We start from the raw sequence: 23,152 nt of genomic DNA on the forward strand, positions 1-23,152 counted from the left end.
GATTGGCCTTCGTTTGTGCTGTACTGGACAGCATCATCCATGCAGAAGAAGCCATTTTCCGTTCTGGTAATACTTACGCGGTGTGTTTGGTTGTATAACTCACTTTGCTGATTTCCAGGTCACTCTTTTGTCAAGCAAGCAAGCAAGCAAGCCGGCCAGCAAGCCAACCAGCCAGCCATCCAGCCAGCCAGCCAGCCAGCCAGCCAGCCATCCAGCCATCCAGCTCTGACAGATGGCCCTGCTTACTTGGTACTTTTGGCTGGCCAACCTACCTCGGTGCCGCAGCCACCACGCAAGTCAGCTCACTCCGCGCTTTTCATCGTATGGAGGGAGCGGGGTTGAGAAATAATAAGAATAACAACAAGGGACGAAAGCAGAGCAGACAAAACGATTGCTGTCTGGCCGACATATGCTGAGACAGCCTCAACTCGGGTCTTCATCTGATGTCGAATCTGGTGTCCGTATCTTCAATCCCCGAGTGCGATTGGACCGGCGGGAATTATGATTTAGTGGTTGACTTGGGTGTCATAAGGTGGGTAACTCTTGCTGATCGCCAAACGCTTCGTTCTATACTCGATGAAAGAAAGATCAGGACTCTAGCTAATGTTATCAGAATGGTGTATGGAACAGTCCTAAAATACTATACAGACTTTGTCAATGAACAGTACATGCGCTCAACTACACTCTAGTATCTTCTTAAGCACTTTGGGTAGGAGCAGCACCCATGGACCCAGAAGGCGCACCGCTCATAGAGCCAGAGGGCATGACATCACCGGAGCCCGAGCCACCACCACCACCGAAAGCAGAGCTGTCAGTATTCTGGTGGCCGCCAGTCTCATCGTAGTACGCAGCGATGCTGTAGTAGGAGTTATCGGTGTAATCAGCCGTGGTGTTGATACCGATCTGGATCCACGCAAACAAGCCATCCTCGAGGCTGTCGCCGAGGTAAATGTACTCGGGGAAGGGGTCGTAGGCGGAAGACGCCTGGAGGACACTCCACATATCATCAGCATTGGTGGTGACAGCCTGGGTGTTGGTGGTGTAAGGATAAGTGTCCTCGACGGCGGAGCGGAGGACCTCGTTCCAGAACAGCTGGCCGATGTGGGCGACACTACCGGTGCCGACCTGCAGGGTACCGTTGTTGCGGTTGATGGTGGAGTTGAGGTGGGTGAGGAGGTGGGTGTGGGTGGCGCGGCCGTCGTAGTGGCCGGGGAAGATGGTGCTGAAGGTCACAACTCCGTCCTCGTTGGTCTCCTGGATTCCACGAAGGTAGGTCGAGTCCCAGCCGTCGGCAGCGTAGTTGCCGCTGGTGGAGATACCACTGCCAATGTGTTAGTGAAACAGAACATGCATGAAGTAAATGTGACATACCTGTAGACACCGGTAGCATTGGCGTTCCAAATATCAACCAGAGCTCCCTGAACAGGAAGACAGGTGTTCACGTCAATGTACTGTACTTCGAGGTAGACATCGACACCGTCGCAGTACTGCTCCTCCTTGACATTCTGGCGGATCACCTCGCCCCAGACATAGTAAGGGCCGTCAGTGATGGTAGGGGTCAAGATGGAGCTGGTGTTGGCGCCAAAGATCTCGGCGTCGGCGTTGAGACCGTGATGCACAAGGCCGGTCTTGTTGTGGTTGATGGCTTCCCACTTCTCAAGGGCCGCGAGGTCACGACGCCACTTTTGGGGAGCTAATCAAGGGTTAGAGTCGGCGGGTCCCATCGACGCACAGATGCTTCACTCACCGGAGGTAATTCCGCGCTTAGAGCGCAGCTCATTCGCAGTCTGCGCGCGACGAGCAACGCTGCGCTGCTGAACCTGCTGAGCAGCCTGAGATGAGGAGCAAGCGTTCACACCCTGTTGGCCTCTGGCGGCCAGAGCATCGCGAAGATGGATTTCGCGCTTGACGGCCTTCATGTCATGCTTCTCACCCGGGTGAGCAAAGGCCAAAGTGGCCGCACTGAGTGCAAAGAGCTTGGAGAAGTGCATGGTGGTGATGGTAGCAGGAGAGAAAGGGAAGCTGGTTGATGATCCTCTTTCTTCTGCCTCACGTAGACAGCAGTAGTCTTTATATCTTCTCCATTGTCGGTGTCAACGATGGTATAGATACGCTGCATATAGCCGCGTCATCTGGACCAGGGTGAGCCGTGTTGCTCTATCGACTTTGTCAAATTGTTGTCGAATTGATTGGGAGACGTAAGCTCAGGATCTCGGCGGCACCCGCAGCCCGAGAACGAGGGCCGAATTCTTGGCCGGTCAACGTCAGGGTCTTGGCGCCGCGTACCTAGGATCCGCAGCATCTCAGGGAAGCGAACCCTATTGAGAGGGTGATCGACGACCACCACGAATCAGCGTGCGCCTATTACTGTCACTGCTTCTGAAGACCCTATCAACTCAGGGATCGGGCAGACTCCGTTGGTCTGGGGTATTTTTAAAGCTTGGCTGGTGCTGTTGATGTGTCGGGTTGCGAGCCAAACAGCATTGGCCGTTTCATTCTCGGTACTAAGTTAAGTATGTGTAGTAAGCGGAACTTATTCGTGACCCGCTTCCAACTCGACCCGTCACTTGGCCTGCGCAAATGGGTTTGTCTTGAGTACCTTTGTGCTGGTATGCAGTATCCATAGCATCCCATATGCTCAAATGTTTGCCGTTTCAAGATACCTCGGCAGGAAAGAAATCCGAAGTTGTGTGGTTGCACTCAGGTAGAACTAAAGCATAGTGATGCACGTTGCCGATGCAGAGGTCCTGGGTGGAAATGTGTACGCAGTAATTCTTCAGATGCCTGCTTATTCTTCTCAAAAGGGTACTGATCGCTCTTTTCTGGGCTCGGCCACAGCTTATTCAGTTAGTCATTTCTTGTCCTTCCTACTGCATTACGCACGAGTCACGCGTCATCACCAACAACCTGCAGATTAGCATCACTCTGCAGGTACATGCCATGTATCTTCATGCTCCAGACTGAACAACGAGCTTGAGGCACGATTCAACCATGCAGACACATCTTCTCTCTTGCGTGAGGAAGAAGCCATCAAGCTAGGTGTCGAGGCGGCTTTCAGCAGATGAACAAGGACATTATCTATCAGTTGCAATCGAACAGGTACTTTTTCGGCGTGTGGGGGGATGGATTGTGCCCGGTCGCGGGATCTCAAGTGGAAGTTTCTGGAAGGACATGCAGTCTACACGCCTGCTAAGCCAAGCGACATCCGGTTTGCTTGATGATCACCAACAACATTAGCTCTACTCAGAGCCCATGCTATTTGACACCATAGAAATTCTCCGTGATGAAGACAGCGTACACACCCCATCAGGGAGCTGCGATTTTCTGCCTCGCGAGGGCCAATTCTAATCCCTCTACTGCCGCCCCGATAATCCACGGAGATAACACTCCGTTTAAGCGCCATCTTGATTTTTCTGAAGGCATAGTTCGTATGTAGCCGTAATTTGTCGAGGCGGAGTGCGTCGGCCGATTACATTTGGCCGTAGGGAAACTTCGAGACTGAAGCGTCTTCGTGGCGGACAATCACGCAGCTTCAAGAAATTTGCCGGGACCAGACGATAGTTGCCCGTCGCGCACCAAGTCACCGGTTGTTGGTCGTAACATCCACGTGACATTGACGGGTATGCGACACTCTGAAGTGCGAGCTCTGCTCTGGGCGGCGTTCGTCCCATCATGAAGATTTCTTTCAGGCATGATTTCGTGATGTCTACGTACTCCTTGCCCGTGTCGACTTTCCTGCAGCGCACCCTTTGTAGAAGCTTGACATTCTTCTCTCCGACGCCAATTAGGAAGATGGGGAGAGCATCGAAATAGCTGAAGGTGAAGGTGTTTAAACGATAGAATATTGGCCGTGCTTCGTCATGCATCTGGCGATTCACGGCCATGATTGCCAGGGCATTCTTGCAGGGATTATGTTGTAGCGGGGCGTCTCGTTCCCAGAAAGCAGGGTAGTTATCATGATGCCGATAATGCTCAATAGCAATTTCCTTGAAACAAAGCAGATGTTCGTAGACCATCAATCGCAGTTCTAGGCCATTTGCCATGCTTTTGTCAGCCAAAGTCACGGGAGGTACAAATGGTAGGAGTCGGCAGTTCGTGCTTGCCGAAACACTTGGCAATAACACTCCAGCGACACGGAAATGGGGCAAAGAGACAACTGACCTACAGGAAGACGGAGAAATGGAAATGTCTTCTTGCGAATAAGCACACTCTCCTCGCTGAATTTGAAGGGCCATGGACGCCGCGGGCGGTAGGTCGCTCCTTTGAATTTGTACGTGAAGCCACAGTGGCGCTGATGAGCAACATGCTCGATGAACCGGCGGCGAGATTTGATGACCTTGGCACAGGTCCAGCATTTGTATATCAGATAATCAGCAGCCTCGTAGCTCATTTGACGAGGCTGACGCAAGATCTGAGTGATCTCCGAGAAGTCATGGATGCCGTCGGCCGGAAGACGCCACTCGCCAACGTATTTCTGCAAGTGTTCGCGAAGCAGTCTGTCGCTCCAATAAATCTCTTGGCAGTATTGACATCTCCTCTTACGCCAGGGCATGATTGATCTCTCAGATGAGTCCTGGGCTGGAGACTTTGCTTCAAAATTGGGGAAGCGAAGCATTCAAGTTTTGAACCGAAGTTGTTTGTTTACAAGTCGACGGCGTGTTGCCCGTCCCACCACCCCGGATGTTGTACTGTACCACTTCAGGCACGTGATTGGCACCGTGTATCTGATTTCCTTTCTACGGTAGTTACTTACTTCAGGTTCTTCTGAACTCCTCACAACCACCCACATAAAAAGCACCCTACCTGTTCTTGACATGCAGCGCCCATGCTTCGTATCCTATTCTGTATCCCGGATAATATCGATCGATATTATTGAGAATCTATCGATGTTCCCTGCCCGATTCGTGATAGTCATTAGAATGGCTGGCTGAGGAACCCCGCAACGCTGGCCGGGATTTTCGAGGCAGCCGTGACTCGCGCAGACAACCCCTCGTTTACGCGCTGATGGAGAGAATGCAGGCGTCAGTTCAGCCAAGACAATTGGACATGCTGACAGCGTGGATCACCTGCAGCTCCAGATTCACAAGCGGGGAAGTCCTCCCGCAAATGATCGGCAGGGCCTGAGCCCGGAAATTGCATAATAGGATCTTGAAACCACAGGTATGTGGCTTGCTGAGTCCATTCCTACACTTACAGCTGCGATCTCAGCGGGGAAGGACGAGGATATTGCAAGGATGATTTCTTCAGCTGCACCCAATGTCATCTTCAAGGGAATTATAACCGACCAGCTTGCCACCCCCTCCTCCTCATTATCCGACGCATGGCGATATAAAACTCGATCAGCCCCGACCGCCGAAGAACAAGAGCTGACTCGACACTCGTCTCATCCTTTGCCTCTCATCCTCCCAGCAAGATGGCTTCCACAACCTCCATGGACTTCCACCTCGCCGACGGCCGAGCCTACTCCCTCGGCCGCAGCAACGCAGCCGCCTCTCGTCTGAACTACCAATTTTACCTTTGGAAAGAATCCTTCGGCTTCAATCTCCACCCCACCATCGCCGCGTCGCTTCCCGCCCCCAACCCATGCATCGCGGACATAGCCTTCGGAACAGCCATCTGGCTCCTCGATCTCGCCCCGGAGCTCCCCAACGCCACCTTCGAAGGCCTCGACATGAGCATGGCAGTGGCCCCGCCGCCCGAATGGCTCCCTAACAACATCACCCTCCGTCAATGGAACCTGAACGATGATGTCCTCGCCGACCTCGTCGAGAAGTTCGACGTGATCCACCTCCGCTTGCTGGTTCTGGTGGTCGAAAACAGCGATCCAACCCCGATCATCCGCAAGGTGTCCCGCATGCTCAAGCCGGGCGGCTGGATCCAGTGGGACGACTACAACTATCAAGGCACACACGTGGTCAAGGTCAACCCAGCCCAAAAGACACCGGCTCTGGAGCAGCTCTGCGCATTTTTATTCTCAGGCGGCCGGCAGGACTGGGTGGTTGAGCTTCCTCGCATCTTTGGGAAGGAAGGGTTTGAGAAGGCCCAGATCTTTCACTATCGGCCACGACGAGAAGTGGCGAGGGCCAATGGTGAGTTGCATCTCTCCACGATCGAGGAGTTTGCGGCAAGGTTGCTGGAGGATGGGGAAGTGAAGGCGGGGAATGAGCTGATGGGGCTGGTGCGGCAAGGGCTCGTGGAGGCCGGGGCCGGGGCGGCCATGTCGACGCCCAGAGCTGTTAGCATTGGACGGAAGAAGGGTCCGAACGGGGTGAAGTTGTAGACTACCTTAATGTTGCAGCGGTTGAGGAATGTAGTGGCGTGCAGTGTTTGGGCATAGTGGGCAGAAGACACTTTCAACCGAATCGTAGTTCCAGGTAATAAATGAATCCATTGTGATAATCTCAACTCAACACGCAGTATTTTCGTAGTAAGGATTCGAAGAAGTCTGCAAAGAGCTGTCCAGATAGCGGAGATGGATTCATCTTGATACGTGACTAGTAGTGCGGGAGATCGATCGATCACACACTGATCTGTCCCCACGGGCGGGCGCGGGCGTTGCCGAGGTCCTACCGGTTTAGGCTTAGTGGAGCCGGTCCCTCCCTTTTGCAGCGTTCCAGACCCGATCCATGATCTCCCTTGCTTCCCTCATCCCCAAAGATCCAGCTACTCACAAAGACACCCGTGACACCGAATTGCGTTTCTCGACCAGGACAACGTCCCTAAACAACTGCATGCCCATCTATCTGATAAGGAATCCTTGTGAAGAGGCTGGATGACTCCCACAAATCCGCCTGGGGAGGCTGGAGTTGTCTCCCGGTGACCCTCACTCATGCTAGTTATGCTTTATTGATTACCTACAAAACGGCCTTGAGTCAAAGACTATCAGGCTTAACCGGCCGAAGGTACGATCGAACTCTTTTCTACCCTCGTTGAACACGTTCAAGCCTCACTCATCAACACTTCGTCATTCCAGACACGGAGTCTAGAGCGTTCCCTCCAGTCGGGATGTCAACGCCTTCCCCATACGCACCGTATCCGGCGACCGATCGAGGAATGCCGGGATTCACTTTTGGTACGGGACGCCACGTTGGACTAACCTGCCGCCACCTACGGCGATATCGATTGTCGGATGCAACTTCAGCTACCAATAATACAGCTCCTTGCTGTGCGACCGTCGGCGATGCTTTGTTCTCGATTTCCAAAGTGGACAAAGCATTTTAACAGGATACAAGATTGAGAGGTCCAGCGAGCCTGAATCTCTGCAGCTGAGATCGAAGCAGACTCCCACCTCAGGCTGGGTTCATCGCAGACAGCAATTCCAGCCTTGATCGACAAGCTACAAGCGACGGGCCTAGATGGATCTCTCTTTCTCCCATCCACCGCATCTCATCCAATCCCCGTGGGGATTTTAAGCCCGGGATCCGATAAACTTGTGATTTTCGAGGTTACATTCGCATGTTCCATAACTTGATATCAACCATGGTCGCTTCTTCACTTCCCCGCATCTGCTGTGATTGGCAGAACTGGCTACCAACCAGCACCCGAAACTCGCAGTCGCCAGCCGTGGTTATACAGCATAACAAGCTTTCTTATCTTCATCCATGTGGATTCCGTCATATCTGTCGCTGGTCCTCTGCTAATGACGGAATGGAACGATCACCCATCGTAGCCAGTCTGCATATGGACACGGCTGGGCTACTGTTGAACAGGAAAGTGGTATATGCCGCATCATGCAAATTGACTCCGGAAATTCGATAAAAGGCTGGCCATCCCCCACATCTCAGATCTCTTGGTTATTCTTACACTGAAAACATACTTTTTTTGTCGAAGAGTCGCACGTAGAGTATGCTTGGCTAGACTTAGAGCTACACAGCTGTTGCTCGCCAAGTCTCCTCTCATTCGGTCACATTGTTACGGAATTGGCCCTTATTAATAAGATAGTGACAGAACATCTACCGCAATGACCCCGGAAGAAATTACAGAGAAGAAGACCATGAAGGACAGTAGTCCAACTGCTCGGGTGGAGCATACCGAGAAAGCCAGCGGTGCACATGCGGTCTACGACCTGGAAAGGCGCACCACCGGCCCGAGTCATCTTAGCGCGATCCTCGAGAACCCTCTCGCAGGGATCCCACGCGAGAAGTTGCTGGACGACGTTGAAATTTTCTGTCGTGAATATGGTCTCGATGAATATCTGGAGGACTTCCGGAAGGGAGCGCTCATCTCGCAGAACCCAGCAGGAGCGCTCGATCTGCCCGAGCTGAGTGAGGAAGACAAGAACACACTCAGGCGCGAGCAGACCCACAAATGGTCGCAGCCATGGCAGCTTTACTTTTTGGCTGGTGAGACATTTTCTATATGCCCATTCTTGTCTTTTGACTAACTTTCTTAACTAGCTATGTGCTCCCTTGCTGCCGCTGTCCAGGGTATGGATGAGACCGTCAACAACGGCGCGCAGGCAATATACTTGAAGGTAAGGCATACCAGCTAGTACGGAGAGGAGAGCACTAATAGCTCTACAGCAACTCGGGATCAAGTCCTCTCGTTTTTCTCCGAAGATGCAAGACTATCTGACTGGCCTTGTCGTTGGCGCACCCTACCTCGCCTGCGCGACGGTCGGATGCTGGCTGACGGAGCCGATGAATCGATACCTCGCCCGTCGAGGCACGATCTTCTGGTCCTGCTTCATCGCCGCCGTTGCGTCTATCTGGGAAGGCGTGGCCAACTCCTGGGTCAACCTGTTCCTCGCCCGGTTCGTCCTAGGCTTGGGTATCGGGTCCAAATCCTCGACGGTGCCCGTCTACGCGGCCGAATGCTCGCCCGCGCCTATTCGCGGCGCCCTAGTCATGATGTGGCAGATGTGGACGGCGTTCGGGATCATGCTGGGCAACATCATGGGGGTGGCCTTCATGGGCCTCTCGGACGACCTCTCGTGGCGTCTCATCCTGGGCTCCACCGTCGTCCTACCCATCATCGTCTGCGCCCAGGTCTACTTCTGCCCCGAGTCCCCGCGCTGGCTCCTCCAGCATGACCGCATCGACCAGGCCTTCCGCGCCTTCCGCACCCTCCGGCCCACCTCCCTCCAAGCCGCGCGCGACCTCTACTACGCCTACGTGCAAGTCCAGCTCGAGCGGCAGGTCAACACGGGCCGCAACTTCTTCAGCATGTTCCTCGAGCTCTTCACCGTTCCGCGCAACCGCCGCGCCACGCTGGCCAGCTGGATCGTGATGTTCATGCAGCAATTCTGCGGCGTCAACGTGATCGCCTACTTCAGCTCGACCATTTTCTTGGATGCGGGGTACTCGATCCAACAGGCGCTGCTCGCCTCGATGGGCACCGGCATCCTGAACTGGGTGTTCGCGCTCCCGGCCTTCTTCACCATCGACACCTGGGGCCGGCGCAATTTGCTGTTGTTCACCTTCCCCTTCCTCGCCCTGTGCCTCCTCTGGTGCGGCTTCTCCTTCTGGATCGAACCCGACAACCTCAGCAGCCGCGCCCGCGTCGCCATGGTCACGACGGGGATGTACCTGTTCGAGGTCTTCTACTCCCCTGGCGAAGGCCCTGTGCCCTTTACGTACTCGGCGGAAGCATTTCCCCTGCAAGTCCGGGAGGTGGGAATGTCCTTTGCGACGGCGACGACCTGGTGCTTCAACTTCATTCTGTCCTTCACGTGGCCCCTGCTGCTGAGTTCGTTCAAACCTCAGGGCGCATTTGGGTGGTACGCCGCCTGGTGCGTGGTCGGGTGGGTGCTCGTGCTGCTGTTCGTGCCGGAGACGAAGGGTGAGTCTACTGCCTTTCCCTCCGATTCGCTTCTGGCAGGGAGTCCATCCCTCTATTCTTTAAAACTGTTCTTGGTATGTTGAGAAATGTTCATACTGACCAGATATAGAACTCACCCTCGAAGAACTCGACCAGGTCTTCTCCGTCTCCACCCGCAAGCACGCCCGCTACCAGCTCGACAACGCCTGGTGGCACTTCCGCGTCTGGATCCTGCGGCGGAAGCTCGAGCCGCTGCCCAGATTCTACGAGGAAGCGGAGCGGTTGGCGGAGGTGGTGCACTAGCTGGGTTGCAGTGTACTGTAATTTACGGGGCCTCGGTTGTGGGAGATGTGGTGCGCGAGGCATGAACGAAGTGCTCTATGTAATTCATGTATGCTGTGCGACTGTAATTGACAACCATATATAAAGAGCCATCCGCACTCTCCGTTGTATTGAGAAACATGTAGAGCAAGCCCAATCCCGCGAAAAAGGAAAGGGAGGGAAAGAGAGGAATGATGAGGTGATGATGTCCGCTGAGCGGGCAGCAGCCGAGGAAAAAGCAAAAAGAGAAATCACGTGCTCACACTCGGACTCGAACCGAGGATCTCAGCATTACTAGTGCTGCGCTTTACCATCTAAGCCATGCGAGCGGTCGATGCAGTTTTTGCTCCTTAGGTGCATCTATACTCCAAAACCAAGAGTAGGAACTCAATTATTTTTAACACATTTATGGTCATCTACGTCTGCCTGGTAATCAAGACAGTGAAGAAATTCTCAAGCGCCTTGACAGCTCGATTTATTTTCGAGAACAACTTTCTGCAGTGAGAATTTGTATGTCAGTATGGATCATTGTTGTGGGTTGCGATAGTTTGAGTCCATCTTGTGAGAACGTTGGGTTGTGGAATATGGCAGGGAGGAAACTACATATTTACAAAGACCGACCCGCAGCCCAACACCAACCCCACAGGTAAAGCCACGTCTTCACAAATAGAATAGCATGTGGCGCCTAGCCGGAAAGAGAGAGCAGAATAAGCTCACTGAAAGAAAAGGGGGGTCTGGGGGTTCTCCCCCAGAATGCTATTGTTCCTGAAGGGAGGCTTGGACGGGGTGGGCATTCTGGGGGAGAACCCCCAGACCCCCCTTTCTTACAAACAACAACGCCCGGGATAACAGACTAAAGCCATATCCCTAAACACTCCCCCCAATCACCCACCGGAAACGGCACCTCGAGATACGGTCCCCCCAGATGCGCCAGGGTATACCCCAACACCGGCGGCGCGCCCTCCCTCTGCACGACCGAGACGTCCGCCACCAGCGCCTCGGCGGGAATGAGCCCCGTGCGGGAATCGCGCCGGGCCTCCTCCAGCTCCACGGCGCCCTCGACGAGCGCCACAAACGTGCTGGTGTGGTGGGGCCCCTCGAAATGCGGCCAGCGGCGGAGGAGCTGCACGGCGCGGCGGCGGGTGGGCAGGTCGCGGCATTTCAGGGCGATCCAGGTGAGCGGGAGGATGATGACCATGTCCATGACGAGGGAGGGGAGGTTGCGTGGGCCGAACTCGGCCTCGAGGCTGGCGACCGTGGCCTCGCCGAATGCGAGGCCCTCGATCAGGTCCGGGGCGAAGTCGTCCCACACGTCCTCGGACTACCGGAGGGCGCGGTAGGTGTGGGTTCTGAGGATGCGGTGCTGCATCTGGATCAGGTTCATGCAGCGGGCTTGCTTGGGGGTTGGGTGGCGGAGCTGGGTGGTCGCTAGCTCGGTGAAGGCGGCGATGTGCTCTTCGAGCTGGGTGGCGAGTTTGCGCTGCGCGATGAGGATGGGGAAGACATCGATGATTCCAGGGTCTTGGAGGGCGCGCTGCACGAGGGTCAGGTAGCCCAGGGCGTTGTCGGCGATGGGGTCGAGCTCGCGCCAGGCCTCGTCGAGGGTGCGGAAGCGCAGGGGCTGGTGGTTGGCGCCCCGTACCCCGTTGGTGTCCCTCTGCCGCGAGACGTATCGGTGGACTTGGATTTGGATGTCGAGGTGCGCGATGGCGGCTAGCAGGGCCATTTGCGGCGTCATGGCCGGCGGCCCGTCGGCGTGGTGGTAGTCCTGCAGTTTGTCGTGGACGATCGCGCGGGCTGCGTCGCCCTTCTCGCCGGACAGGATCTGGAGTCCGTTGGTGAGATGGGCGCAGGCGTTCTCGTTGTTGCCCTGGAGGACTTCGAGGTAGGTGAATACCACGCAGCAGACGAGCGCAATCACGGCAACGTGCGGGTCTTGTGAGGTCAGACGGCGGCGAAGGGCGGACAAGGCGCGACCGTATTGCTCGATGGCGAAACGACGGTGTTGAGTCCGATGCTTGATGGCCTTGCTCCGAGACATACCGTTCGTCTCGGAGCTTGCATGCATGGCACTCAAGGAGACCAGGGCATGTCCGACCGCTGGCTCGGCCTGACTTAGCTGCAGTGCGAGACGTCGCCAGACTTCCCATTCGAAAAAGCTGACCAGCATTGGCATGGTGCGAGTCTGGAAGAAGCTGATGCATCTCCGCTCATCAGAGCTCATGCTGGGAAAGCTGATATCAATGATGTGAATGGACGGGGTATAGAATTTGCCCTTCTTGGTGACGATCGGGAGGCGGGCCGTCTCGTACCCTTCGCATGTCCGGCCCGTCGAGCTGCAGTTCTTGCACGATCCTGGGGTCTCGTCGCACTTGATCCTTCTGGTTTTACAGGTCTGACATCCTGTGCGGGAGCGACGAGTATACGCCCTCTGTCGGGCTGGCCGGTTCATGATTCTTGCTGCCTCTTAGCTTGCGGGATTGGAAAAAGGTTGGAAGTGACCGGCTGTGCTTAAATGTTCTTCAACCGGCGCGCTTTTAGTGCATCAGTCCGTCGCTATTAGACCACCACATCCAGCGCCATTGGCTCAGAGCCTCGCATACTGCGCACTTGGCGGAAGATTATCGGCAAATTCTGGCCAGCTTCAAGAGACAATATTAGGTCGAATAGAACGGAGCTGGATTTTATTTGGCCGGCCGTTGGCGGAAAGCCTGTGCCTAAGTCACTATTGTATGTCTACCATTTACTCAATTATCACGAATTGCGTGGAACGATTCCTCGCTGCGTCGAGAATATGGTATCAATCACACACCACGGTAGGAGTCGATACGAGTAATCTCGTTTAAAAGGAATTGTCATGGAAGAGAACAAGTTTGGAGATACCGTGACACTGAAGCCCAAGGATGTGATCAAGTTGGCAACTTTGGCAACCTCAGGAAAATTGATGATGCTCTTCAGTAACTATGGGTCTGAATCCTGGGTTGAAGAAGTGAGATCGTTCTGAACCCTGGGCTGACCGGAAAGGGTCCACGAAGGAAGCACCGTCCTCAAAATCCCCTGGATTGTTCTGCACTGATGGGTTCCAAAGTTCCACCAGAATTTTGGCGCATGCTGCTGCAGTCGCTGCTGCATATCGCTGCCAGGCTTTGTTCTTGTGGCTGTCCGCGTAGTCACAGACACCTTTGACTATGACAGTCGGGAGAAAGTTCCAGATGCCCGCGCCTTCCATCTCGAAGGCGATCACATTTGCTGCCTTTGCAATCTGGTCGCGATGCCAACCGGACTTTATAACGGCATCGCTGGAAGAAAAGGCTCCGAGGTGAATGACCGGGCTCTGTCCCGACTGGCACTGGAGCCGTTGCCTCGGAATCAGGAGGTCCGACTGGCACCCAAGTTCCTCACATGAAGCCGTTCTGGCTGCCACACAAGCTCCGTCACCTCGCGCACACTCGCAGTCCTGGGCATTGTGATGTCTGTGAATGTAGTCTGCGGGGAACAGTCGATCTTTAATCGGACCGGGGTACTGGGAGTTGCCGAATTCTGGCAGCTCCAAAAGAGAAGCAAGGTGCTCGGACATTCTTCGCTCGCAGGTATCGGTACAGGCTTCGATTTTCGCCAGGAATGACAGAATGCTGTGACTTGGTCCTCGGAAGGTGCTCTCCACATCGCTCTTGATGACGAAGCCATCGGGGAACTGCCGTCCGAAATTGGTTTGGACAATGTTCCTGCTGATGATCACATCCCCGAGAACGATCTCCGTCTCGTCAGACGCCAGGGGCATTCCTCCGCAGATCCCCACCAGCAAGATTAGCTTCAGAGCTGGGAAGCCGGTTAAAGCATTCATCGCCACCGCTGCCCCGCTCGTGATGCCCATCCTCGGCATGTGCATCAGAATAACATCATGACGCCCGATTCTACCGGCTGTGTAAGCATTAAGGTCTGCTGGATCTCGCGCATAGGCAACAGTGTCCTTGCCAATGTAGAGCTCGTCGAGAAGCCCTATGATTGCTCGAGCCTCCAATGGCAGTGCCGTTATGAGGCCGATTTCAAAGGTAGGATTGCGAATTGAGCGATGCGAAGCCATTATGGAAGGTGATAAGGTAATCGAGAACGGAGAACATGTCTAAGAACATTAATGTTGGCTCGAGTAATCTCAGCCATTCCGGCCTCTTATATGCCTGACTGCAGGTCAATCACGGGCGCTGGTTGTGCTTTGGCCTCTGCCCCTCCCACCCACCAGCCTCAAGGAGCGCGGCAAAGCATGACCTCCAATAGGATAGCCCTCACCCGGCGGAAGTTATGAAACAAATGGCTTTTTCTGTTAAGGTTTTCAAAGGCTGGACTCGGTAAGTCAATGTATCTTAGAAATCTACAAGAAACGAAGTGAGCCGTCAATGACGGGTCCGGAAATAGTAACGCGTTCGGAGGCTTGGGACAAGAAAGCAACAATAAATTCTTCCCCCGCAGGGCAAAATCCCGCAGTGATATATGGTATCTATAGTCTCTGTCCGCCACTCAATCCAAGCCAGTGGACAGTTCACACAAGTCTCTGGCCAAAAGGTTGTCCGGGAAAATTGCGGCAAGCTTGCCACGAATACTAGAAACAATGCTTTTTCAAGGTCGTGAAGTGACTGACCTAGCCTAGCCTGGCTTGCTCCACATGAGGTATTTTTGAGCAACTTTTGCCCAAATGAGCATGCCTGTAATTTGAGAACTGAGTATGCTATATCTAGGAAATTCTGAGTTTGTTTGTTTCTTTATTTTCCGGTGTGACCAACATCGCAGAAAAACGATATTTCCACCGAGCATGAGACAACAGCCCCCTTACCACTCGACGATAACAGAGCCCACTCAGGCTACAGAGACGCAGTACGCCTCTTCCGTCCAGAAGCCACTCTCGCAATCAGACGCGACGGCGGGGTTCCAGGCGAAGAATTGCGCCTCAGTAATGCCATAGGCTGCCGCCACACTCGCACAAGTGTCGCCAGCTGGTACAAGCACGAAGAGAACACAGGTCAGCTCTTGCTCCCCTTCATTCAGAACATGGAAAAACGAGATGGGAAGGCTCGGGAATCTCCTCACCTTGTGCAACATGGTATGCATTGCAGTTGCCGGGTATTCCAGTCTGGGTAGGGGCCGGAGCTGCTATGGATGTGGCCGAAGTGCTTGCCGTGGTCGAGACCGTACTGCCGGACACACCTACGCAGTACGCCTCTTCAGTCCAGAACCCGCTCTCACAGTCAGATGGGACAGCAGGGTTCCAGGCGAAGAATTCAACTTCGGTGATGCCGTATGCGGCTGCTACAGTCGCGCAGGTATCGCCCGCTATGGACCCATCAAGAGAAAATGGAAACTCAGCTCTCGCGTATTCGGAGACAGGGACAGGACAGAAATAAGGTGACTTACACTGGACAACATAGTACTGATCACAGTTGGAAGGGATTCCAGCCTGGGTGGGGGCCGGGGCTACAACCGATGTAGCTGAGGTACTCACCGCTGTCCTAGTAGCTGCACTGCCAGACACACCCACACAGTACGCCTCCTCGGTCCAGAACCCGCTTTCGCAATCAGACGAAACAGCCGGGTTCCAGGCGAAGAACTCAGCTTGGGTCATGCCGTATGCGGCTGCTACCGTGGCGCACGTTTCACCCGCTGGTCGAGAAGCAAATGATCCATCTTCATCAGCCATGCTCCGCACATCGCCACAACTCACTCTGGGGGCAACTCACATTGAACGACGTGATACTTGTCGCAGTCAGCAGGGATACCTGACTGTGTTGGTGCGGGAGGGGTAATAGATGTGACGGAAGATTGAGCAGCGCTGGTGGTGCTTGTTGTAGAGATAGCGGCAGTAGTAGTTTGCAGGATTCCAACACAGTAGGCCTCTTCAACCCAGAAACCATCTTCACAGTCCGACGAGACAGCAGGGTTCCAAGCAAAGAATTGATCCTTGGTGATGCCAAACTCGGCTGCGACAGATGCACAGGTATCACCCGCTGGGCAATAGTCAGTATTAGCATACGAGAGAACAATAGAAGTCACAGACATTGAGCAACATAGAATGCATCACAGCTTGAGACAATCCCAGTCTGGGTTGGTGCTGGGGCTGTCGACGGAAGGGTGGACGTTGAGGAGTTCGTCGCGGTGCCCGTGGCATTGGTAGTGGTGAACCCGGTCAAAGGGTCAATACAATATGCATCGCCGACAGTTAGATTGGTGTCACAGGTGCTTTGGTTGAGCGAAGGGTTGGCAGCAATAAACATATGAATAGAGATTTGATTTGAAAGACAGATCTCTGTACATGTAAGATTTGAATTGAGGTCGTGCGTGTACCAGCCCGCACAATCAGTAGTGGTTCCTGGGGCCACTGTCACTCCAAAGGGAGGATTCACAGCCTCTGCTTCCGTTGAAGTTGAGCCGTTGCTCAAGGGCTGACCGGTATAAGTACCTCCTGGGGGTGACACACATAGCATCGAGCCCCAGAATGGATCGCCGGAATGAAGGTTGCTGCAATTCGAATTCAATTGTGAGTTCCAAGCCACGATATTCTGCGTACCGACAAAGTTTTCAATGGCGATGCTTGTACAAGTGTCGTTTGGCTGGACAGTGTACGTGCTACCGCATTCCAGCGGCAGACATAATTGAGTCCCGGCCGAACATCAGTGCAGTTCAGGAGGTTGGAGTTGGTATAGTACATTGTAGCAGCAGAGACGTTGTGAGACAAAGCAATCGAGTCACATGAGTCGCCCTCTTGAGAGGTATAGAAGCTACCAGACACACAATTAGGCTGTTCTGATGGCAGGCTCACGTTGAACACACTTGGGGTGGGATCGAAGTCGGCCACCTGAAGGTTACAGGTCTTGGCCACATATTCATACGTTGATTGCCAGTCATCATTGTAGACGCCTGAATAGCCGTTTGCCTGCATTAGTGCCAGCTTCTTCACATAGCAATAGGAACACAGGTCCGAGTTTGAGATATCACTTAGTGACGTGACGTTATCGAAAGATGCAATTTGGTCTGCAGAGGACTATCAGCACTCGAGGCCTGATCATCAACACGAAGACATTCTTCCTACCATTACAGTTCTCTCCCGTGGTCGGGTCCATGAAGCAGGACTGATTCCAGTTGGCCCAGAGCATATCCACCAGTCCGACAAATGGCAGACCAGGAATTAGGCCTGCTTCATCTCCACAGCCTGTCAACACAGAGGATTGGAGTTGCTTGATCGATTTCTCACAGCTCGAAGCACAAACCAAGGCCGTCAGAGTAGCGTTGTCAAAGCTACCCAGATAGTCGTCAGAAGTGAGAGATGATATGGCTGGATCACATGCGACACTTTGATACAGGGCTTCCTCACAAGTAGTCGTCAGACCTAGGGATGCGAGAGATCCATTCTGAAACATGGAAACTTCCCCAGTCGTCGGATCCGAATCAGCAATGCGGCGCACCGAGTGATGCACTGCGGCATGAAGATATGCATGAGAGTTGTAATGAGTTGCCTGGCCGGTATCAAAGCATGAAGCTGCCAGCAGAGAAATTGCCCAACGACCCCTCATTTTGAGATTGTAGCAAAAAGAAAATAGCAGTTGAGGTAGGACCACGCGAATAAACTGAACCTTCCGTTGTCAAAACAATGTGTACCCACGAGCTTTTATGGGAGATTGAGGTAAGACATAAGCGGTAAACACTCTAAAGAACAGTCGGCGCTCTCCTGTCAGCCAGGGGCTTGGTTTATGTCAAGGTAAATCACAAGTCGCTCGTTGATCCTAGCAATCTAGCTTGATCGGGCTTCATCTCCGAAGAGGTCCTCTTTCCCACCTTTACTGTCGCAATTTTCCGACAGGGGAGAGAGATACTCAAGTTCAGGGACATGAGTAATAGGAGTTGCAAGAGTGCTGTCACGGCCAAGGCCAGAGGATGATGCTCTAAGATACGATCTCGGATATTCGGATGGTCAATACGACCAAGCCTTCTAGCGCAGGGACTAAGCCCCTATAGATCGCGTTAGTGGCGTTTAGATCGTAACTCGGCCCCGCAATACCACTGACTCTTCCACATGAAAAACAGAGACCAATGGAGGCTCCACCGTAGTCTGAGACATTTAAGATTGCCGTGAAGGGTCTGGAAGGGATTTTGCCCTATCAGCCTGCCCATCTTGAGGTGCCAGCGCTAAAATCAAATAGTGGCATGTCGGGACCACATTCCGAACTATGTCCAGGGGTCTACTAAATAGCTCGATGGGGTTGCATCCCAAGCGAGGTGAAAAATTTTCTAGGCCTACCAGGGTGGGTAAAGGTAGATAGAATCAAAGCAGGTTGTAATTCGCATTATTCAAGGTAGCATGGCTCTCTCTCGAAATGCTCGAATAAGAATTGCGGAACGCTTATCCGGATGAAAGCACTCGATGGGACGAGCAAACAATACCTTTAGGATCGAAAGGTGACAGTATACCGGCCGTGCCTGCCATCGTAGAGGTCTGGCCTTTAAATGGCATGGGTAGATATGTTCATACAGTACATACACTCTATGAGGGATTAATCTTATACCAGGACACTAGTCTACCACTGTAGTGGGGATTTTTCCTTCCACCGTTCTCCGGTTGAAATGGTATCATCGATACAATAACTTGTAATATTAGTCTGTGGTCCCAGTACAGTACATCGCACAAGTCGATGCGGCGATTGCCTGCCTCCTGAATGATTCCAGAGTCTGAGATCAAACAAGAACTACTGTATAGCTCAGTGACTGTATATAATATCTCATATTCCCCCCTTGAGTCTCAAGATGATAATCAATCTTGCTGAGCCATGACTATTGTCTGAGTTCAAGCTGAGACGTCTGCCACTCGTTTTTGACTTCACAGTCTATGTACTCATTGGTTTCGTTCTTTTCCTTATTCATTTACTTTTCATTCATCTATTGACTCACTCCTTCATCCATTGCTCTTATTTCTATCATCTGATTCAATTACTCGTATACCCTAATTCATCACACTTTCCTTGATCAATGCATTCATTTCACCTTCTTTTGTGATCTCTCTTTCACATTGTCAAAATCAACATCTCTTCAGAGTTTGGCTGGATTGTGGTTCCCCAGAAGCCTCCTACCAATCTCACAAATCTTGCATCATGTGGCGAGGGATACCCTTGCTTTTCCTCTTTGGAGTTATACCCCGTGTGCTGGGAGATACGTACTGCAGTGCTGATGTACCTTGCGAGATTGGGTGCTGTGGCAAGTACAATGTCTGTGGTATGGGCCCTGATTATTGCGGTGTCGACAACTGCATCAACAACTGCGATGCCAAGGCAGAGTGTAACCCAGGGAGCTGGCCTAGTGAGTACGTCAATGCCACAACCTGTCCACTCAATGTCTGCTGTAGCCCCTTCGGCTTCTGCGGAACTACTGAGGAGTTCTGCGGTAGCAAGACTGTCACTGCGCCTTCATGTGACGCCAGTTCACACTCTATTACCCGGGTTATTGGTTATTACAACTCGGCCGCAGCTACACGAGCTTGTGACGGCATGGCACCATTTGCCTTTCCTCAGGGCGTCTTTTCACACATCTACTTCGCCTTTGGCAGTATCGACCCGGATACGTTTGAAGTAATCCCTGCGGAAGCTGGCGATGAGTCTCTCTACTCGCAGCTCCAGGCTCTGCAGATGCGGGATCCAGAACAAGAACTTTGGTTATCCATTGGTGGCTGGGATTTCTCCGACAGCAACTCCCCGACAGCTACTACATTTTCCGATCTCGTGGCTGCTGACTCTGGTCAGCAGAATGCCTTCTTTAGCTCCTTGATCAACTTTATGAGTAGTTTTGGATTCAGTGGAGTGGATATTGACTGGGAATATCCTGTCGCTGCCGACCGCAACGGCCGTCCCGGGGACTACAACAATTATCCCAAGTTTCTGGCCAATCTGAAAAAGGCACTGCAAACTTATAAATACGGCCTTTCCATCACGCTCCCGACGAGCTACTGGTATCTACAGCACTTTGATATAACGTCCATTGAGCCCTCGGTCGACTGGTTCAACTTTATGAGCTATGACTTGCACGGTACCTGGGATATTGGAGACCAGTGGACCGGTCCATACCTCGACGCGCAAACCAATCTTACAGAGATCAAGACTGCGCTGGATCTACTTTGGCGGAACAATATCTCACCATCTAAGGTTAACATGGGTATGGCCTTCTATGGTCGCACCTTCACTCTCGTCGACCCTTCATGTTCCGAGCCAGGGTGTGCGTATGCGTCCGCGGGGGACGCCGGCACGTGCAGTAACTCGGCCGGGATTTTGTTTGGCAGTGAGATAATGGATATCATCCAGGAGAATGATCTCACCCCGACATTGTACAAGGATGCTGCGGTCAAGACTATCACATGGAACACTGATCAGTGGGCCTCGTATGACGACGAAGACACGTGGAAATTGAAAGCCGAGTTCGCCAAATCCGAATGTCTAGGAGGGGTTCTCGTGTGATCGGTGGATGAAGACGATAGCCAGCATAGCTTTTCCCTAAGGGCTGGCTGCCGCTTTGGGGAATCCGGTCAACATAAACACCACTACCGGCTTGACGCAGCCCTTAGTCTCGGAGGAGGTCTCGCCCCTTCTTGGCAGTTCCAACAGTCAAGACCAATACTGTCGCTTCATCAATTGCGGTGAGGTATGTCCTAGTGGTTTCAAGGAGGTCCCTCGTGCAGATAAGTCCGGCCAGCTTATGCTGGATTCCACCGAGTGTCGATCCTGGACGGGTCAGACCCAGACGCTATGTTGTCCGAGCACGGAAGAAATGCCAACATGTCAGTGGCGAGGCTTCCATAATAGCGGGAAATGCAAGGGAGGGTGTGAGAGCGGCGAGGCTGAAGTGGGCACGATCACTGCAGGCTGCCATTCCGGCTATCAATCCGCATGCTGCACGGTGACCTCATCCACCAAGCCCTGGTCCCAATGTGCGTGGACCGAGTCTTGTGAGAGCGACGAAACCTGTCCTTCGGGCTACAACCAATTTGTTGTAAGCTCCCGTCAAGGCTGGGGAGGTCGCAAGTCCTGCGGTTCCAAAAAGCACTACAACTACTGCTGCTCAGGCGCGGTCCCGGACGCGTTTACCAATTGCGCCTGGACCGGGCATGTGGTGGAGTTTACAAATACCGAGTATTGCACCGACGCCTGTCCTTCGGGGTCTATTCGCATTGCCGAAGAGTCTATCAATGTGGTTTTTGGAGCTCAGGACACGGCACAAACCGCGAATTGCTTGTATGGCAATGAGGCATACTGCTGCGCCGGTACTACTCACACTCTCGTTCCGCGATACGACAACCCACTCGAAGATCACACGCTCACTGAATTCTATGCATACCTTGACAGATTTCTTGCTCACCCGGTTTGCCCGCCTGACTGGGATCCTGAGTATGACGCAGGCCTGGGTTTCATTATAACCAGAGATACAAGCTCCAGCAACGCAAAAAGTATCACCAAGAACCAGGCCCTGGTGCTCTCCAATCTTCTTTTACTGCTCCAGACCTGGCTCACGTCATCCTCTCCTTCCCAGCGGTTCGCCGATGTCTGGAAAGAACTTACCGCGCGCTATGGATACGCAGAGCAAGCCGCAAATGTGACGCTCTTGACGAGTGCAGTCAATACAGTAGCTGCAGGGAATGCCTTCACCGGTTCCGCCGATTATGAGGTCAGGACCCTGCTGGCACAAACGCTGTGTGACATTGCAGAGTCTGCCAATGGACTGGAAAGTTTGAGTGCGGCATCGGACGCTCTGTGCGAAATGCCCACTGGAGTGTCCTCGTCCACGTCCACTCTAACGAGGCGCGCAATAGATGGGGTGAGTATGGATAGCCGGTCCGCCAATGGCGACTTGCCTACGGTGATTGGGATAGTGAGAGGCATTTTGGCGGTAGGTGACAGCAAAGCTTGCTTTCTCCCCCCCCTCCCCCCTCTCTTTTCTTTCCCCGTAGTGACTGGCTAACATCTGCCGTGCAAAAACAACAGGGGGATTTGTCCTTTCATTATGCGCGTTGGATCGATGCTAACCCCTGGAAAGGCATGCAACAAGTCATTCTGGAGCTTGCATTCTGGATTGGCCCCACGGCTGGTGAGACGCCAAGCGATTCGTTGCGCGCCCAGTACGCCGATGCGAGTCACACGTTCGAACCAGACCGATGGATTATATTTCATCTGCACATCGTTCGCGACAGAGGCACGTTCTGGAGGGGGGGCAACCGTAAGCCGGGATTTTTCCCCGGCGTGACCGCCATGGGAGTCTACCAAAGCCAAACTATACATGAATTCCCGGCTAGGAACGGAGATCCCCGAGCCGAGTTTGTTTTCTCATCTAACTACCGTCTCGGGGAGCTAAACAGCGGTCCGATGCGAGATTACAATTCTCGGACACAGACACTCGAATGTCGTCGCGACCGAAATGGACAGCAACTCCGCTGGTATATAGGTAGAGATCTAGAAAATGCCGTTTCAGGCCTCAGAGACCAGGGGCGTCCCGCCGGGTATAGTGAAATCCTCAACCAATTTGTGAGTGACCTGATCTTGAATCGCTGCTCCATGTGGCAGTTCGGCTACCAGTGACAGCATGTTTCTAACTGAATCCTCAGGGTCTCTGGCTGATTCAAAGGGGCATTATGTCCAATGACAACCTGGGACTCTTATGGCCGCGCATCAGGGATATCCCTGTGGGAAATACTAATGGCCCAAGGACAAACATGAATGGATTGAGTGACTTCGACCCAGTAGCCAACGCATTCAACACAAATTTTCAAGGGAGTGGGCGACCAGCTCCGGATATCTCGGGCACTGCTCCGACGACCACGAAACCCTGATGGAAAGGGGTGCGTGATCTGCTACATTTACGCAGGATTTTGAAGACCTGGTATCTCAGCAGTGAAAGACCTCTACCTCCACCGGAATATGCAATTGTAGGGTGAAGGGAGGGGTGGCTCTTGTCGTACCAGGTATCATATTGCATGGAATGGAATGTTTGTCTACTTTACAATTGCTATAACTATACTAGGTATATGTGTTGGTATCCACCAACGAAGTTGGAG

The 23,152-nt window shown here is 53.2% G+C and overlaps 8 protein-coding genes and 1 non-coding gene across 9 annotated transcripts; 3 read left to right on the forward strand and 6 right to left on the reverse strand.

Moving 5' to 3' along the window:
• Nucleotides 1–696: 696 nt before the first annotated feature.
• BO95DRAFT_480893 (intradiol ring-cleavage dioxygenase) lies at nucleotides 697–2,245 on the reverse strand (the record flags this gene model as incomplete). Its single annotated transcript, XM_025590176.1, has 3 exons — nucleotides 1,748–2,245; nucleotides 1,372–1,693; nucleotides 697–1,321 (listed from the first exon to the last, which is right to left on the reverse strand). Exons 1-3 carry the CDS (start codon nucleotides 1,989–1,991, stop codon nucleotides 697–699), a joined length of 1,191 nt encoding a protein of 396 aa, XP_025443947.1. The 5' UTR covers nucleotides 1,992–2,245.
• Nucleotides 2,246–3,392: 1,147 nt separating this feature from the next.
• BO95DRAFT_462132 (uncharacterized protein) lies at nucleotides 3,393–4,552 on the reverse strand (the record flags this gene model as incomplete). The annotated part of the gene is made up of 2 exons (XM_025588888.1): nucleotides 3,393–4,027; nucleotides 4,162–4,552. The coding sequence occupies 2 exons, from the start codon at nucleotides 4,550–4,552 to the stop codon at nucleotides 3,393–3,395; spliced, it is 1,026 nt and encodes a 341-aa protein (XP_025443948.1).
• Nucleotides 4,553–5,413: 861 nt separating this feature from the next.
• On the forward strand, nucleotides 5,414–6,280 carry BO95DRAFT_451910 (class I SAM-dependent methyltransferase; the record flags this gene model as incomplete). Its single annotated transcript, XM_025588116.1, has 1 exon — nucleotides 5,414–6,280. One exon carries the CDS (start codon nucleotides 5,414–5,416, stop codon nucleotides 6,278–6,280), a length of 867 nt encoding a protein of 288 aa, XP_025443949.1.
• A 1,713-nt stretch (nucleotides 6,281–7,993) lies between these two features.
• On the forward strand, nucleotides 7,994–10,929 carry BO95DRAFT_451883 (sugar porter family MFS transporter; the record flags this gene model as incomplete). The annotated part of the gene is made up of 5 exons (XM_025588115.1): nucleotides 7,994–8,342; nucleotides 8,397–8,473; nucleotides 8,523–9,780; nucleotides 9,890–10,050; nucleotides 10,852–10,929. 5 exons carry the CDS (start codon nucleotides 7,994–7,996, stop codon nucleotides 10,927–10,929), a joined length of 1,923 nt encoding a protein of 640 aa, XP_025443950.1.
• Nucleotides 10,337–10,409, reverse strand: BO95DRAFT_t107. Its single transcript has one exon. It is a non-coding gene; the product is annotated as a tRNA-Thr (tRNA).
• A 4-nt stretch (nucleotides 10,930–10,933) lies between the features above and the next one.
• Nucleotides 10,934–12,532, reverse strand: BO95DRAFT_462135 (Zn(II)2Cys6 transcription factor; the record flags this gene model as incomplete). Its single annotated transcript, XM_025588889.1, has 2 exons — nucleotides 10,934–11,327; nucleotides 11,406–12,532. The coding sequence occupies 2 exons, from the start codon at nucleotides 12,530–12,532 to the stop codon at nucleotides 10,934–10,936; spliced, it is 1,521 nt and encodes a 506-aa protein (XP_025443951.1).
• Nucleotides 12,533–13,168: 636 nt separating this feature from the next.
• On the reverse strand, nucleotides 13,169–14,158 carry BO95DRAFT_327430 (purine and uridine phosphorylase; the record flags this gene model as incomplete). The annotated part of the gene is made up of 1 exon (XM_025581870.1): nucleotides 13,169–14,158. A coding segment is annotated over one exon (990 nt), but the record flags the coding sequence as incomplete, so codon positions are not given.
• A 773-nt stretch (nucleotides 14,159–14,931) lies between these two features.
• Nucleotides 14,932–17,639, reverse strand: BO95DRAFT_451911 (LysM peptidoglycan-binding domain-containing protein; the record flags this gene model as incomplete). The annotated part of the gene is made up of 5 exons (XM_025588117.1): nucleotides 14,932–15,101; nucleotides 15,163–15,381; nucleotides 16,151–16,679; nucleotides 16,739–17,100; nucleotides 17,159–17,639. 5 exons carry the CDS (start codon nucleotides 17,637–17,639, stop codon nucleotides 14,932–14,934), a joined length of 1,761 nt encoding a protein of 586 aa, XP_025443953.1.
• A 1,572-nt stretch (nucleotides 17,640–19,211) lies between these two features.
• Nucleotides 19,212–22,927, forward strand: BO95DRAFT_430403 (chitinase; the record flags this gene model as incomplete). The annotated part of the gene is made up of 4 exons (XM_025584954.1): nucleotides 19,212–20,558; nucleotides 20,665–21,918; nucleotides 22,086–22,622; nucleotides 22,703–22,927. The coding sequence occupies 4 exons, from the start codon at nucleotides 19,212–19,214 to the stop codon at nucleotides 22,925–22,927; spliced, it is 3,363 nt and encodes a 1,120-aa protein (XP_025443954.1).
• Nucleotides 22,928–23,152: the final 225 nt, after the last annotated feature.

This window comes from Aspergillus brunneoviolaceus (assembly GCF_003184695.1).
Source record: "Aspergillus brunneoviolaceus CBS 621.78 unplaced genomic scaffold BO95scaffold_21, whole genome shotgun sequence".
Classification (NCBI taxonomy): Eukaryota; Fungi; Ascomycota; class Eurotiomycetes; order Eurotiales; family Aspergillaceae; genus Aspergillus; species Aspergillus brunneoviolaceus.